Source organism: Myotis davidii, unplaced genomic scaffold (genome assembly GCF_000327345.1).
Source record: "Myotis davidii unplaced genomic scaffold, ASM32734v1 scaffold945, whole genome shotgun sequence".
Lineage (NCBI taxonomy): Eukaryota > Metazoa > Chordata > Mammalia > Chiroptera > Vespertilionidae > Myotis > Myotis davidii.
In genome coordinates this window covers 251,609-266,573 of record NW_006296434.1, presented here as the reverse complement: position 1 = coordinate 266,573, position 14,965 = coordinate 251,609, and the positions used below count along the sequence as shown (strand labels likewise).

The following is a 14,965-nucleotide window of genomic DNA, read 5'->3' as shown; positions in this document are numbered from 1 at the left end:
GGGGGGGGGGGGGGGGGATCGCTACCGTGATGAATTTTGTGTGGTGTTTTATTATGTGACTACGCATTAAAGATCCTTTGTCTCTGTCTAGGCAGTGCAATTCAAGTTCTAAAAGAATGGAATATGACAGGAAAAAAGAAGGTAAGATTAATATTGATTGTAAATTAGTAGCATCTTCAATCAAAACTTTTATTGTTGTTATCATTTTAACAAGGCTGCCCATGTTACGCTTCTTTCAAATATGATAATACGTGCACCCAGAAAGCTTGCAAATCCATGGCTCTCCTCAGTCCCAGCCGCCCTCCCCACGAAGGCCCTTGTTTTCTGCTCGTGTTCCAGCCACCAGGTGTGCTTCAGAAGTTCCCCGGGGCTTTCTTTGTAAGGATTAAGGGGAGCCTCGCCTGAGAACTCAAAGGATTCGAGACATTAACTTGCCTGAACAGATCCTGTGGCACAGAGAAGATTAGGAGTGTTTCAAAAACACTTGGAAACGCTCTAAATATATTTTCACATGTTTTTCCAACTGCAAGAATCTATCCAAAGCTGCGCTGAGATACCTTTTTGCTGAGTTCTAAGCTAGGTTTTCTTAAGAGAGAAAGAAAATACCTTAAAATCAGAGTAAGGGACCTGCTTTTTCCTTTTTGAGAACTCTGGCAGACTCCTCCTGGAAAACAGAGGGGAGATTTTAATCGGCCCCTTTTACATTACTGTGCCTTCTTGTCTAGTCCGCAAGAGTGACTTGTGGACACGCGTGAGGTGTGCGTGCACACACTGGCCTCTGTCTCCAGCTCGCCTTCCTCATCCTGTGAGCATGCTCACTTGCTCCCGGTCCTGCACCTATAACCTGCTTCATGGCCTCTACAAAAAGTCTGCTCTTTTTTAAAAATAAATCTTTATTATTAAAAGTATTATATCTGTCCCCTTTTTTCCTCCATTGATCCCTTCTAGCCTGCCCCCGCACCCCCCACTCCCACCCCAGGCCTTCATCACCCTATTGTCTGTGTCCCTGGGTTATGCATATATGCATACAAGTTCTTTGGTTGATCACAAGTCTGCTCCTTTCAAAGTCACTGCCCTGCCATTGCCACTGTTTGCCAGCGGGGCCTGAGTCCTGGGCATCCCAGGAGATAAACCCCAATCTGTCCTGCTCCCTGAGGGGCAGTCACAGGCCTGCAAGCCAGGTTTTCACCAAGACAAACAAGCAAGCAGCATTACTTCCATACAATCCGAGATCAGGGCCGTTATCCTGGCCCCTTTTTCTCTTCCTAATTCCTAATTTCATGTAGAATAGGAAGAATTATGCGCTTTTCCCCTAGTCTTTGTGAGCCACCATCTTTGACAGTCTCCGCTTACCTTTAATCATAGCTCCCTGGGCATTTGTGGGAGATGACGATGATTCACAAGCGACTGAAAGGCGGTATTTACTCTCACATGGAAATTTCCAGAAGTGCGGTTTGGGTATGAATTTCTCTGATGTGAGAAAAGGAGCAGACAGCAGCTGCAGACCCAACTCATTACCAAGTCTCCCTCTTAGAGGTTGGGTGGGACCGTGGGAAAATGGTCTGCCCGGCCTACCAGCTGTGGGGCTCCCGTGGGAACTGGGACCTGGTGCCGCGGGCCTTGGCCGCCACCCAGTGAATGAATGAATGTGCCCCCTTGCTTCTCTCGGGGAGCGCTTTCTTGGAGGCATGGTCGTGGTTTCAAGGGAAAAGAACGGGAGTAGGGAGGAGAATTCAGGAGAGAAAGCTGTTCTTTTTATTCCTTTTCCAAATGTGTAGAACAAAGCCGGCTGAGGTTCAGCTGGTACCCACTGATGCAGCAGGCAGACAGGCCGGGTCCTGATGGGTCGGCACCCGTTCTGATTGGCTGAGGCCTGTACACACTGAAGGTTAAGAACAGCGAATATTCCTCGGTACAAAACCAAAGCAGTAAAGCATACAGCATAATCAGGCACAACATCTTAGTATGCTGACCATTAGGACATTTTAGGAGAGACAGGAAAACTCTCATATTGTAATAATTCAGGCCTGAAAGATTTCGGTTGTCTGAGTGCAGGGTAGGGGAGCCTTGTAAAGACGGTCGGCTATAGCTACGGCTGAGCGGTCCCGGGGCCCACTGCTCAGTCCAAACCCAGATGGACTGGGTCCATTTGGCCTTACTTTGTAGCCATTGTCTGCTCCGGCTTAAATATTTGTGGGGATGATTTGGGGTCCCGGAGCTGCCGGGAACCTCCCAGCAGTGGTAGCAAACAGGACCTCTGGTGGGCTGGTGCCTATTTCACAGACCCAAGGGGGACTTTGGGGATCTGCCGTTCACATCCTCATCTTGCAAGGACTTGCCTGCCTTTTTCGTGTCAGTCCGTCCCTCAACATCCTCTCCTCCCCGGAGGATCAAACCTTCGTGTCCTCCTCGCCTCCCACCCTCATCGCCTCTGTAAGAAAGGAGAGCCATTCTCTAGGGCGCCAGGGCCGATTGCAGTTCTCTCAGGGCACAGTCACAGGTTCCCTGTTACCGCGTGTGGTGTCTCGATTAGCTCAAGTCTGCCGGTGTCTAAGCCATCCCTCCGATGGTTCCCTTTCAGAGGAAGCTTTCTGTTTACAATGTTTATGAAATGAAGGTTGATACAACTTATGGTGAGAAAGAAGATATTTACTTACATTAAGTTGGGTGTTTAATAAAGATGTGTTTTCACCCATTCTATTAGAAGAGCCAGGAAATTATATATATTTAATAAATAATAAGACAAGAGTAAACTCTGTGTTTCACATACAACTGTAAACCTACTTCTGCCCCATCTTGTGTTTATGTGTGTATGTATATATGTTTTTGTGTGTGTGTGTATACACACATATATATGTATGTGTATATCATCTTATATAAAACTAGAGGCCCGATACAGGAAATCCGCGCCTCTGTCTTGGCCCCCACCCGCTGCGGCTGTGTCCAGAAGGAAGGATGTCTGGTCTAATTAGCATATTATGCTTTTATTATTATAGATATCTTATTGTGGTCTCTCGGGTTCATCTTATAATTCAAGGATCTGAGCTAAAATCATATTATCTTCTCATTCTAGAACAATAAACGAAAAAGAAGCAAGTCCAAGCAGCATCAAGGCAACAAAGATGCTAAAGACAAGGCCGAGAGGCCGGAAGCAGGGCCGCCACTCCCACCGCAGGCCCAGAACGGCCACAGCGGCGGCTGCGAGAAGGATAGCTCGTCCACCGACTCCGCCAGCGAGAAGCCAGCCCTCCTCCCTCGGGAGAAGAAGATCTCGATACTCGAGGAGCCCCCCAAGGCTCTCCGTGGGGTCTCAGGTCAGTCATTGTTAAGTCAAGTTGCTTAGGAAGACGTGGAAGGAAGGGGTGCAGAGGGAACCTCCTGGCCCAGTCCTGGCTGCTGTTGGAGGGGAGGGGCTGTGCTCAGTGCACACGGTTCAGGCTTCCTGGGAAGGGGAGGGGAGGGAGGACTGTCAGGGACCAAAGAACAAATGCTCAGTCCAGCCCTGCACTGAGTCAAAGGATTATCTTTTCTCAAATACTCCAGTATGGTCTGTATAAGGATCATTAGGAAAGTGGAAATGCCAAGTTTAAAGACATTTTCTCTCTAAACACCTTTGCTGGGATAAGGGAGGGATAATTGGTGACAAAAGAAAATGTTATTTAAAGGTAGTGTTTTCTATGATGTGCCAGAACATAATCTTCCAGGGTGTTAGAATCTGGAATGTTAATTATTTGGGCTAAAGCTATATGTTAACTAATCGACAAAGGCTACTTCTCAGTCAGCTGCATGGCCTTGGGTACCTCATTTCATCTCCACTCTCCCATTTCCTTGCTGTCTCTACTAGAATGTACTAGATCAGTGGTCCTCAATACCACCTGACCCAATGCTTCATTTTTACAACAAATCCTAGACTAAACTTACCATTACGTAGGTAATGTAATCTACCTAGAATTTCAATAAAGTAACACATATAAGAGTTCAGGAACAACTAAAATAGAGGCCTAAGAAAATGGCCAGATGTTCACACCTGCTGATAATGAATCACTTTGCCCTAAAAGAAGCGAGACATGACTGGATATTGTGGACACCATTTCTCTGTATTTGACATGTGAGTTGAGAGCTAAGTAAGTACGTATTTTTGTAGGCAGACCTGGAAGTGAATGCAGCTGCTATAAATGCAGTTGTCAATTCAAATACCGCAACTACTGGTGTGGTTGGCCATGTGATTTTCTAAACGGTGAGATTCTCTTGGTGAAGTTCTGAACATCATAAAGTACAATCTTTCCTTAATTTACACAGCAGCGGAAGCCTGGGGATCCAAGTAAAACAGTGCAGAAAAAATCTCTTGGGTTTATGCGTAAAGTGACTAGAAGGACATGAGAAAGTTCAGGACACAAGGCAATTCTTTGTTGTGCAAGACTGTTGTGATTGTAAGTCGACCTGTATCCCCAAACCCCCAGGCATCATTTTGTTAAGTTTTAAAAATGCCCTGTCACTTTTTCAAAATGCCTCCTAAGAGGTGGTGAGATCCAGGATGATAATTTATTCCCAAAGTCCTTCTAGTTATAAAACCCTGAGTCTATTGCATCAGCAGCTTTTTAAGCTCCTCTTACATGCAGAGAATTGCGCTGGGAAGGGTGTGGTGTAGTCCAGGCCCTGGGGGAACCCCACTCTGATCTCTTTAAAGAGAAGGTCGTGCAACCACTGATGAGTTGATGGTTTGGGAAGAGAAGAGCCACATCCAACTGAGCAATGCAGGGGATGTCGTGGGAGCAGTGGGCACTGAAGGACCCACCATAGACGCGAGGCGGCGGAGAGGACGCGGAGAGTCAGGAAACAGTAGGGAGAACTTGACTTAACACCCACCTGCTGTATACGATGCTGCACTGTCCTCTGATAAATCCACGGTGAATTGGACAGGGGCCCTGCCCAGGAAGTGCTCAGTCCGGCAGAAGAGCCACGTGCCATGCCAGGGGTGCAGTGAGGCAGCATGAAGTCGCCGACACGCTCTACGTCACACTAGCAAGTGTTCCGATGGTCACTAAGCTCTCCTTTTCTCCCATAAACACGTTACCTAACAACGCTGTTCCTAGGGCAGGAGTCGGGGTAATCCTGACCACACCATGATTTCCGAAAGCCAGCCAAACAGCAGCAAAGACAACCTGTTTCCATTTAGAATCTGGATTTTCCAGGAATTTTTTAAATTCCGTTGTTAACGATGCCTACCCTTTTGAGAATGTTTTGATTTATAGTCAGGGCAGGAGAAAGAAATTAAATAATCGAGTGGCAGATTCCCAACTTTGCTTGTTATTGCTTTCACATGAATTACTTTCAAAATCTAATTACTCAAGCTGCTGCTTCGATATCAATCATAGACTAAAAGCCTAGCACATACATTTGTTCATTTACTGATAATTTATACCTTCTCCCTAAAACAATTTCGGTAACTCTATCAAGTATACGACGTTAGAGCAAATGCAATATTGAAGAGCTCCCTTCACGGGGGAGAGCTGCCTTGAAAGTTAAGTGCCCAATGGAGTTCTCTGTCCAAGGGATTCCGTAAACCTGCCGGGAACTTCCTGTGAAGAAGTCTTTCCTACACAAAGAACCATCCCAGTGTCCCTTCAATTGTGTGAGTTTAGTGCGAAGGCATTGGGGTATGTCAGCATTATATATTTTTTAAATATATTTTTATTGATTTCAGAGAAGGGAGGGGGAGAGGTAGAAACATCAATGGTGAGATAGAATCATTGATACGCTGCCTCCTGCACACCGCACACTGGGGATCAAGCCCACAACCCGGGCATGTGCCTTGACCGGGAATGGAACCATGACCTCCTGGTTCATAGGGCTATTTTAATGTTATTGGTTCGTTATAAATCTATGTCTTGTGTAATTTTTTCTGTTAAACAATAAACGATGGTAATGGACGGTTATTAGATGATTTTGCAAAAGGAAGTGACCCCTGGTTGACCATTAACTTCATTAGTAACTCACTTACTAAGACCGTACATTTTTAAATGAGTTTGTAATTAGTTTTTTAAATGGGTGTGTAATTAGATTTTTCTTCCCCAAAATAATGAAGATTCTCGGAAGTTGATGCCAAGTCTGTCAGATGACTTTAAAATGTTTGTCCAATCTGCTGGCAATCCACAGACCTCAAACCGCTACTTCACAAGCGAGTATTAGGTCCTGGACATTCTGCCCTCTATTTTCAGTAGACCCTTGGAATCAGAGAGGATGGGAGCAATCCTTTAATCTCACGCCCTCATTTTATAGCTCAGGAAACCAAGGCCCCCCCCCCAAGTTAAGAAGCTGAGACGATAACCTGGGGTTACCCTGGGGTAACTCTCTTTAGTTTGCAAACACCTAATACAAATTCATATACTTTTATGCATGCATTGGAGAGCTATTGCTAAAGCCTGGGCTTCCTAACTCCTAAATGATGTATAATTGAAAAATGATATTGTGCGTTCAAGTCAATTGTCCTTTACCCTCTTCTATCTCCCCATTTACCCGCTTTACTCTCTTCTATCTTCCCCCACCCGCCTTACCCTTTGGTAATCACCATACTGTTGTCTGTGTCACTGAGGTATTTTTTCTTAATCCCTTCACCCTTTTCACACAGTCCCCCAACTCCCTCTCCTCTGACAGCTGTCAGTCTGTTCTGTGTACCTATTAGTCTGTTTCTATTTTGTTAGTTTGTTTTGTTCATGAGATTGCACATATAAGTGAAATCATATGGAACTTGTCCTTCTCTGACGGACTTCTTTCACTTAGCATAATGCTCTCCAGGTCCATGCACGCTGTCGCAAAATAAGTGATGGTGGGAGAAGACTTGACTTGGGGTGGTGAACACACAATACAATATACAGATGATGTGTTATATATAGAATTATACACCTGAAACCTATGTAATTTTATTAACTACTGTCACCCCCAATAAATTCAATAAACAAATATAAAAAGAAAGGGAGGGAGGGGGGAGGAAGGAAGGAAGGAAGGAAGGACGGAAGGACAAGTTGGGGGAAAGTCATCATAACAAAGCCGTATAATGATAGTCTGTACTTGAGTGGTTTCGAAGTATAAACCTAAAAGAAATCTCCATTCTGCTAGCGGGGAGCATTTCTCAAGCTTTCCATTAATGAAACTGGCTCAATCCCGCCTGCCCGGAGTGCCCAGCTGGGCAGCAGGCTGTGAACATGCACAGCAGGTGTTTTATCTTTTTATAACACCTTGACATTCAAGATCTCGCTTTTTAAAAGTTTTCAACAGAATTGTTTTCTGGGAGGCGGAGTCAGCTATAAGAGATATACAGGTGGCTGGGGGGTGTTAGTGTGACTTCCTACGTGAAAAATACCACCCAGGGCATCATCATTCAGGCTGTAAATATAGCGCTGTCGAGTGGGACAGCGCTGCCCGTCAGCAGATAGCTCAGGCGTTTGGGAGTTTGGTTTAAACTTAGTGCAGAATGACTACTTTAAGCCTGGGAGTACTTTTTTCTGGGCTTCAGAATTTTTAATAACAGCGCAACTGAGATCTTTTACATAATGCAATCAAGATTCTTCCTGCATCCAAATACAAAGTCGGACAAAGGGCAGATCAAGACTTATTTTTACCAAAAGCAGTGCCACGGATCATTTTTATTTCTAAGGCCCCATGTAAAGCACATGATGGTGTTAGGGTCCAATTTTCCCAAATGTTCTTCCTGGTCTATTTTCCTTAAGGCTTAGATTCTTCACTTGTTTGTAGGGTGGTTTGATTTATATACTAAGTTAATCATTATCAAACGAAGTGCTTTGCTGAAATTATGTGTATGGGAGGCTATGAGAGCATTTTAACACAATTGGTTAAAATGATTATTTTAGAAGTACTCTATATTCAATACATTTCTTAAGGTTAGATTCAAATTTTATGTATACTTCTTTCAGTCTACTTAGAAGTACATAAAGCTTTCACTAAAAAGTAAAAACTAAAGAGAAAATATGTGTTTACAGAAACTTTGAAATCTGAACACATACATGGCTGTACATATATTATGAAAGTCTTTGAATCCAAGTTCGTATATTTCTCCCAGGAGGAATATTTGTTTTCTTTGGTGATGTTAACAAAAAACAACAGCCACCATTTACGTTTTGCTGTGTAAAATAAATCAAGTTAAGAACAAATTAAATTACACAAGTTTTAGTAACTAGAAAATTGAAAGTCCTCAGTTTTGAAGAGTTAATTCTGAGAACAATTGCATGCATGTACAGCTGAGTGTAAATGGGTACCAATTGACTGGAAAGTAATTCAGCAATGCATATCAATAACTTTTTTAAGAAAATAAAAGCATGAATTTATATCTCCTTCATCACAAACTGCACTGACTTTTTGGATGTAGGAATCTACAATAGTGAAGAAAAAAGGGAAGGTGAGCCCGGGTTAATGGAAGAGTACAAGGAGGTGGAAGAGGATTGACAAATGAAGCTACAGCACAGAATTATGAGGGAGCTTGGGCAGGGAGGAGTATGACTGTCTAGCAGAAAACGGAGAAGCTCTGGACTGAGGGTCAGCAGATAGGATGGAGGGCCAGCTTGAGCAGAGGTATAAAACAGGACAATTGAAGGTATTTTAAGAAACAATCCACTATCTCCATACAATCTCTTCTACTCCAGCTTGTTCTATAAAATGCCTAATATTTACCTTCAAGGCAAAAAAAAAAAAAAATCGGGGGAAGAGAATGGAACATGACCTAGTATTTTAATGACCTATTTGAACAAAATCAAACTATCTTGAGGAAAGTAACAAAATCCAACATTTCTCAATGTGTCATCCACAATGTTCAATACCCAGTTTTAAAAATTACTATTCATGGGCCCTGGCTGGTGTAGCACAGCTGGTTAGAGTGTCATCCTGTACACCAAAAGGTGGGGGGGTTGATCCCCAGTCAGGGTGCATGCGGGAGCAACCAATTGATGTTCCTCTCACATCAATGTTTGTCTCCCTTCCTCTTGCTAAAAATCAGTAATTTTTTTAAAAAAAATTACTATATGTGGGAAGAAGCAAGAAAATTTGATTTATAATAAAGAGAAAAGTTAATCACAGAAGCAGATCTATAGATAACCCAGCTATTTTAGTCAGACAAATTTTATAAATATGCCAAAAAAATTATAGGAAAAAAAAAGGAGATGGATATAAAGGGTGAAGAGAAGGAGACTTTCAGGAGAGAAAGAAATATTGAAATAGAAATCCTAGAACTAAAAAGTACAATATCGGGCACTGGCTGATTTGGCTCAGTGGATAGAGTGTCGGCCTGCGGACTGAAGGGTTCCAGGTTTGCTTCTGGTCCAGGGTACATGTTCAGGTTGTGGGCTTGATACCCAGTAGGGGGCATGCAGGAGGCAGCCAATCAATGATTCTCTCTCATTATTGATGTTTCTATCTCTTTCTCCCTCTCCCTTCTGCTCTGAAATCAATAAAGATGAGGTTGTTGTTTTTTTAAAAAAGTACAATATCTGAAAAAAAATCTTTTAAGTCATCAGATGTACTTGACAGCAATTTAGACAATGAAGAAGAAAGGAGCAGTGAACTTTAGGACAGGTCAAAAGAAGCTATCCAAACTGAAGAACAGAGAGAAAAGATTTTTAAAAGAGAGAAACCAGAAGAATGGAATACTTCTCAACTCATTTAATGAGGCCAACATAACCTTATCAAAACCTGGCAAAGCCATTACAAGAAAAATTACAGAATGATATTGGTCATGAATAAAGAAGCAAAATTCTCAACAAAATATTAGCAAATTGAAGTACGATTTTATATTTATAGTACATCATGAACAAGTGTGCTTTTTCTCAAGGATGTAACATTGACTTAACATTTAAAAAACAATGTGTCTTACTAGATTATCAAAATAAAAGAGAACAAAAGGATTATCTCGAAGCAAAATAAAATCACTTGACAAAATAAAAATTCCCAGCAAATTACAAATATAAGAGAACTTACTGATAAACGTGAAAAATCTACAGCTAATATCATACTTAATAATAAAATATTGAATGCAATTTCCCTAAGATCAAAATCAATGCAAGGATGATGATTTTACATTGTACTAGCATTCTTAGCCAGTTCAACAGGGCAAGATTGGGAAGAAAGAAGTCAAACTTCATTTGCGGATGTCATTATTGCCTATCTAGAAAATTTTAAGACAAATACAAAAAATAGAAATACTGCCGAAACCGGTTTGGCTCAGTGGATAGAGCGTCGGCCTGCGGACTGAAAGGTCCCAGGTTCGATTCCGGTCAAGGGCATGTACCTGGGTTGCGGGCACATCCCCGGTGGGGGATGTGCAGGAGGCGACTGATCGATGTTTCTCTCTCATCGATGTTTCTGACTCTCTATCTCTCTCCCTTCCTCTCTGTAAAAAATCAATAAAATATATTTTTTAAAAAATAGAAATACTAGTATCTACATTTAAAAAATAAAAAGAAACGGGTGAATTAAATTGGATAGCATATATGTCTAACTTAATATACCCAAAATATTATCATTTTGACATGTGATCAGTTTTTTTAAGTTATCAAAGATATTTTTCTGTACTGAGTCTTCAAGTTTTAGTGCATATTTTACACTTAATAGCACATCTCAGTTCAGACCAGCCACGTTTTATGTGTTCAACAGTCACCTGTGCTGGTGGCTACCTTATTAGACAGTATTATGAGTTAGCTCTGAATCAGCTACAGTCTATTGAAATGTGCAAGTGGATTCCAGAAAGTCAAAGAATTGGTGCTACTTCTGGCCTGTAATGTTAGAGGAAAACCGCTACATCCAGGAGAGAACTCCCATTTATCCTAATTGTTAGAAATATCAGGATTTGTGGTCAAGATGCACCTAATTCTGTTATAGCTGAATAAGCCTCTACCAGTTTTCATCTGAAAGAACTTCATTACTACATTTGGAAACAGACCTGTATAGCCAATGTGCAAGCAGTACTATATTCCAGTAGTCCTGAGTATCTGAGAACTTCAGATCATCCCAGTGTTCAGTGATCCCACCAATACTGAAACAGTTTTCCAGGACCCTCCTCCAAAAAAAAAAATACTGCTACTCAAATTTCTCAATAAATGTATGTTGGGTAGCCCTAACTGGTTTAGCTCAGTGTATAGAGCATCGGCCTGCGGACTGAAGGGGCCCAGGTTTGATTCCGGTCAAGGGCATGTACCTTGGTTGCGGGCACATCCCCAGTAGGTGTGCAGGAGGCAACTGATCGATGTTTCTCTCTCATGGATGTTTCTAACTCTCTATCCCTCTCCCTTCCTTTCTGTAAAAAAATCAATAAAATGTATTTTTTTAAAAACGTATGTTGGGTGGATGGTGAAATGAGCCATTGTCCACATATCAGTTCTCTGATACACAAACATAGCATTTTCAGCTCTAGGTTAATGAGCCTGTACTCATTTGTAAGCTTGTCTTAAGCTTAAAATCTTTTGCATTCAACTGAATAATTTTTTTCCCTTCAGTTGTTACTTCCATCAGGCTATCATATAAACCCCCTTATTTTTAAGAACAAGACTAGTTTACTATACTAGTCACACTAGGATATATATTAGGTTCTCAATTTATAATTCTTTGAGGCTGAATCTTCTCTATGATTTAGAGAGGGAAGGAGTTGGAACCAGCCTGTACTTAATCACCGTGTTAACAAAACAGTTACAGGCTCATCAAAAAATTAGCTTTTTTAAAAAAAAATTAGTTTTTCATCTTTCAGAGCAGATCTCCTCCAGGTGGGTTGTGCCGCCCATCTTCACCCCAACAGAACCACCTGCAGGTAGAATCCCGGGCCCCTGCTGAGTCGGAACCTCTGGGGTTCTCCTGAGCACACAAGTTTGACAAGCACTGCCTGCAGGGAGCTTCCACTTCAGTGTAACTGCAGCCCCCTCAGAACCCTTCCGGGTGAGAAAACTACCGCAGGCGACTGCCTGATTGATAGTCAGTGTCTTGCCCAGGGTCACCCTGCAAGTGATTCCCCGAGCAAAACACCCACCCAGGTCCTTCTAAAGTACGAGTTTCTTTCCATTTCTCGTACATCCTCTAATCTTCTGGGGATGCTAGTAAATGTTTCGTTGCTGGAGGAAATGCTGTCTTCAGTACTTAATTACTATGTTTACTAGCTTTGTTGCACGTTTCCGTGTGAACTGTAATTTCCCTTTGGGTACATTTTAAAGAGTACTCACTACTCAGCCCCTCGAGCATATGTTGTGCTTTCTTGATATGGAAGTTATGAATGATGGATTCAACTTCACACGCCTCATAAGTGGGCTAGTGTCTAAAGTCAAGCGGATTGGGGCCCAGATCAGATTCTTTTGCGCTTTCCAGTGCTGCCTCTATGTTTGTGACAGGGTCAGGAAACCTGGTTTTTATTTTTTTGGTGGTTTTTTTTTCTTTTCTTTTTTTTTCCTATGAAATCATTTAATTCAGTCAGTTTTACAGACACAAGTACTGGGGCTTCAAAAATGTGTCATATTTTAGTATTTGCCTTCAAGGACATCACAGCCTCTTCAAGGCAAAGGCAAGGGCAGACATGTAAGTATTGTGTTCAGACACCGCACGCTACGTTTTTACGAGGCCCTGTGGGAGTCGAGAAGGGAGGCGGGGTGACTATCTGAAAGGGGGCTGGGCTTCGTTGGGATGATGATGTTTTCTGTGTGAGTGTGAACCCTAGTCGGCCAGAAAAGTGAGGTCCTTCCTACAGGGTCCTCGGGCCCTAGGGAAGATCAGAACATGGGTCTCGGGGATCCCAACCTGCACTCTCCCCACGACGCCCAGCTCTCCCCAAGAACCTGGCCTTCAAAAGCACACTGGCTCCCCCTTTTTCCACCCCCAGAGCTCTCTCTGGTTGTAAGATGTTAAGGGTGGTCCATTTCCTTTTCAGGCCAGTAAGGTGCCATTTAATTCACTCCAGCAATAACTAAATGGGAGCCTACCTTTAAAAGATGCCGAAAGCAACGTGCTGCTAATTTATGGCAGCGGCTATCAGAGCTCCAGAGAGCATCGGACGCCCTGGCTTTTAAATATAGTTGAGATATTATGATGATGTTTCCTGATTTAATCCCCCCGTAAATTCGATGAAATGATTGTAATACCTGTTGTCACTTCATTCTTGCCCTCTCTCCAATCACTCTCCCGCCTTCATTAATTCAGAATAAAATACCACGAGACATTGATGTAGCTCTTAGAGATAGGAGGACTGCATTTTATAGCCTCGATATGAAATCATAACTCAGAGACATCGAAGCCTTTACTGAATGAGAAAAACAAACAACCACCTGATCTTCTCATGTATCCATGGGAGCCTCCTAATAACTTTTCTGGGTGAGGAAACTAAGACTCAGAGATGGTGAGTGGCTGCCCAGGGTCACCCTGCGAGTAATTACCAGAGCCAAAACGCCCCCCGGGGCTTCTGACTCCAAGTACAACGTTCTTTCTATTTCTAGTATATTCTCTAATCTTCTGGGGACTCTGCTAAAACAGTCTTTTGACTGTTTGCAATGAAAGGCATTATTGTCCGCATGGAAACAAACCAAAACTAAATCGTGGCCTCCCCCCTCCCCCATCACCTTATCATCCATGTTTCCAGTTGATCCCGCCACAGTCATTATTTGGTGTTTTCTTACAGAAGGCAACAGACCACTGCAACAGAAACTGTCCTTAGATGGGAACCCCAAACCTATACCCGGAACACCCGAGAGGTCAGATGGCCTGCAGTGGTCAGCTGAGCAGCCTTGTAACCCAAGCAAGCCTCATGCAAAAACTTCTCCTGTTAATTCCAATGCCCCCGCAGCTCATCTTGAAATAAAGCCAGATGAGCTGGCAAAGAAAAGAGGTAAAGTGGTTTCTTTTGCACCAATGATTCAACGTCTTTGACACACAGAGAAAAGCGCCAGGGTGACAGGGCGGTCCCAAAGATGCTGCTTCGTGGAAGGGAGATGCACCTGAAATTGCGTTTCTTTCTGTGACCCACACACACTACAAGGCAGATGTGATTCCGCCCGTGTCAGTCAAAGGGCGTAAATGGAATTACATCCCTCTTCTCTGCCTCCCTGGGACCATTCCTCTCTTTGTGGTTATGGATAAATTTGCAGATACTTTCTACCCTGCTGTCTCATGAAGTAGATGTTAGTGCCAGATCCTTTACACTTAACTGGTATTCAAAATGAAAGGGGCTAAATCACTTCCTTCTGACTCCCAGAAGATTAAATAATATTCTTCTCATCCAGCCTCAGTTATATCTGATTTCCTTGGCTTTGGTTTGATGTGCTTTCTCACTTTTCTTGAGGGAGATTGCTTTCTTCCAAGAAACATGCCCTTGTTGGGATACGTACAATTTGCCGGTTTGTTTTGCACTATCTGTCAGCCCTGGTGACGGTTTCAGGAAATCGGGCAAGATTGGCACCCACAGAGCCACTTAAGTGCTGCTGTAATTACAGGCCTGGCCCGCACTGATGGGGCCCGGGCCAGCGTGCCTGGCACCGCCGCTCTGGCCTCTCTCGCTGTTTGTACCTCTCCCAACCTCTAAGTCATTTCCTCCTGAAGAGCCCGCAGGGCAGGCGTAGCCACGCAGAGCGCAGAGCGGTGTTCACAGTGAGAATCGGAACCTGACAGCGGCACAGTCTCTAGACCAGCGGTTCTCAACCTGTGGGTTGCGACCCTTTGGGGGTCAAATGACCCTTTCACAGGGGTCGCCTGAGACCATCGGAAAACACATATATAATTACATATTGTTTTTATGATTAACCACTATGCTTTAATTATGTTCAATTTGTAACAGTGAAATTGGGAGTCACCACAACATGAGGAACTGTATTAAAGGGTCACGGCGTTAGGAAGGTTGAGAACCACTGCTCTAGACACATCCTGCTCCAAGAAACTGCCATGTGTAATGGAACATACATGATCAGGACATTTCTGAAGAGCAGAGGAGACACGT

The 14,965-nt window shown here is 43.1% G+C and overlaps 1 protein-coding gene across 3 annotated transcripts in view; it reads left to right on the top strand.

The window, feature by feature from the left end:
* Positions 1–14,965, top strand: part of SPATS2L (spermatogenesis associated, serine rich 2 like) — a 145,893-nt gene that overhangs the window by 98,814 nt on the left and 32,114 nt on the right. For 2 of the 3 annotated variants that reach the window (XM_006771807.2, XM_006771808.2), the window contains 3 exons: positions 92–141; positions 3,074–3,314; positions 13,655–13,861. In XM_006771807.2, coding sequence (XP_006771870.1) covers positions 92–141; positions 3,074–3,314; positions 13,655–13,861 — 498 coding nt within the window. The remainder of the gene's footprint in view (positions 1–91; positions 142–3,073; positions 3,315–13,654; positions 13,862–14,965) is intronic. The other variant, XM_015569161.1, reaches the window with a different exon arrangement.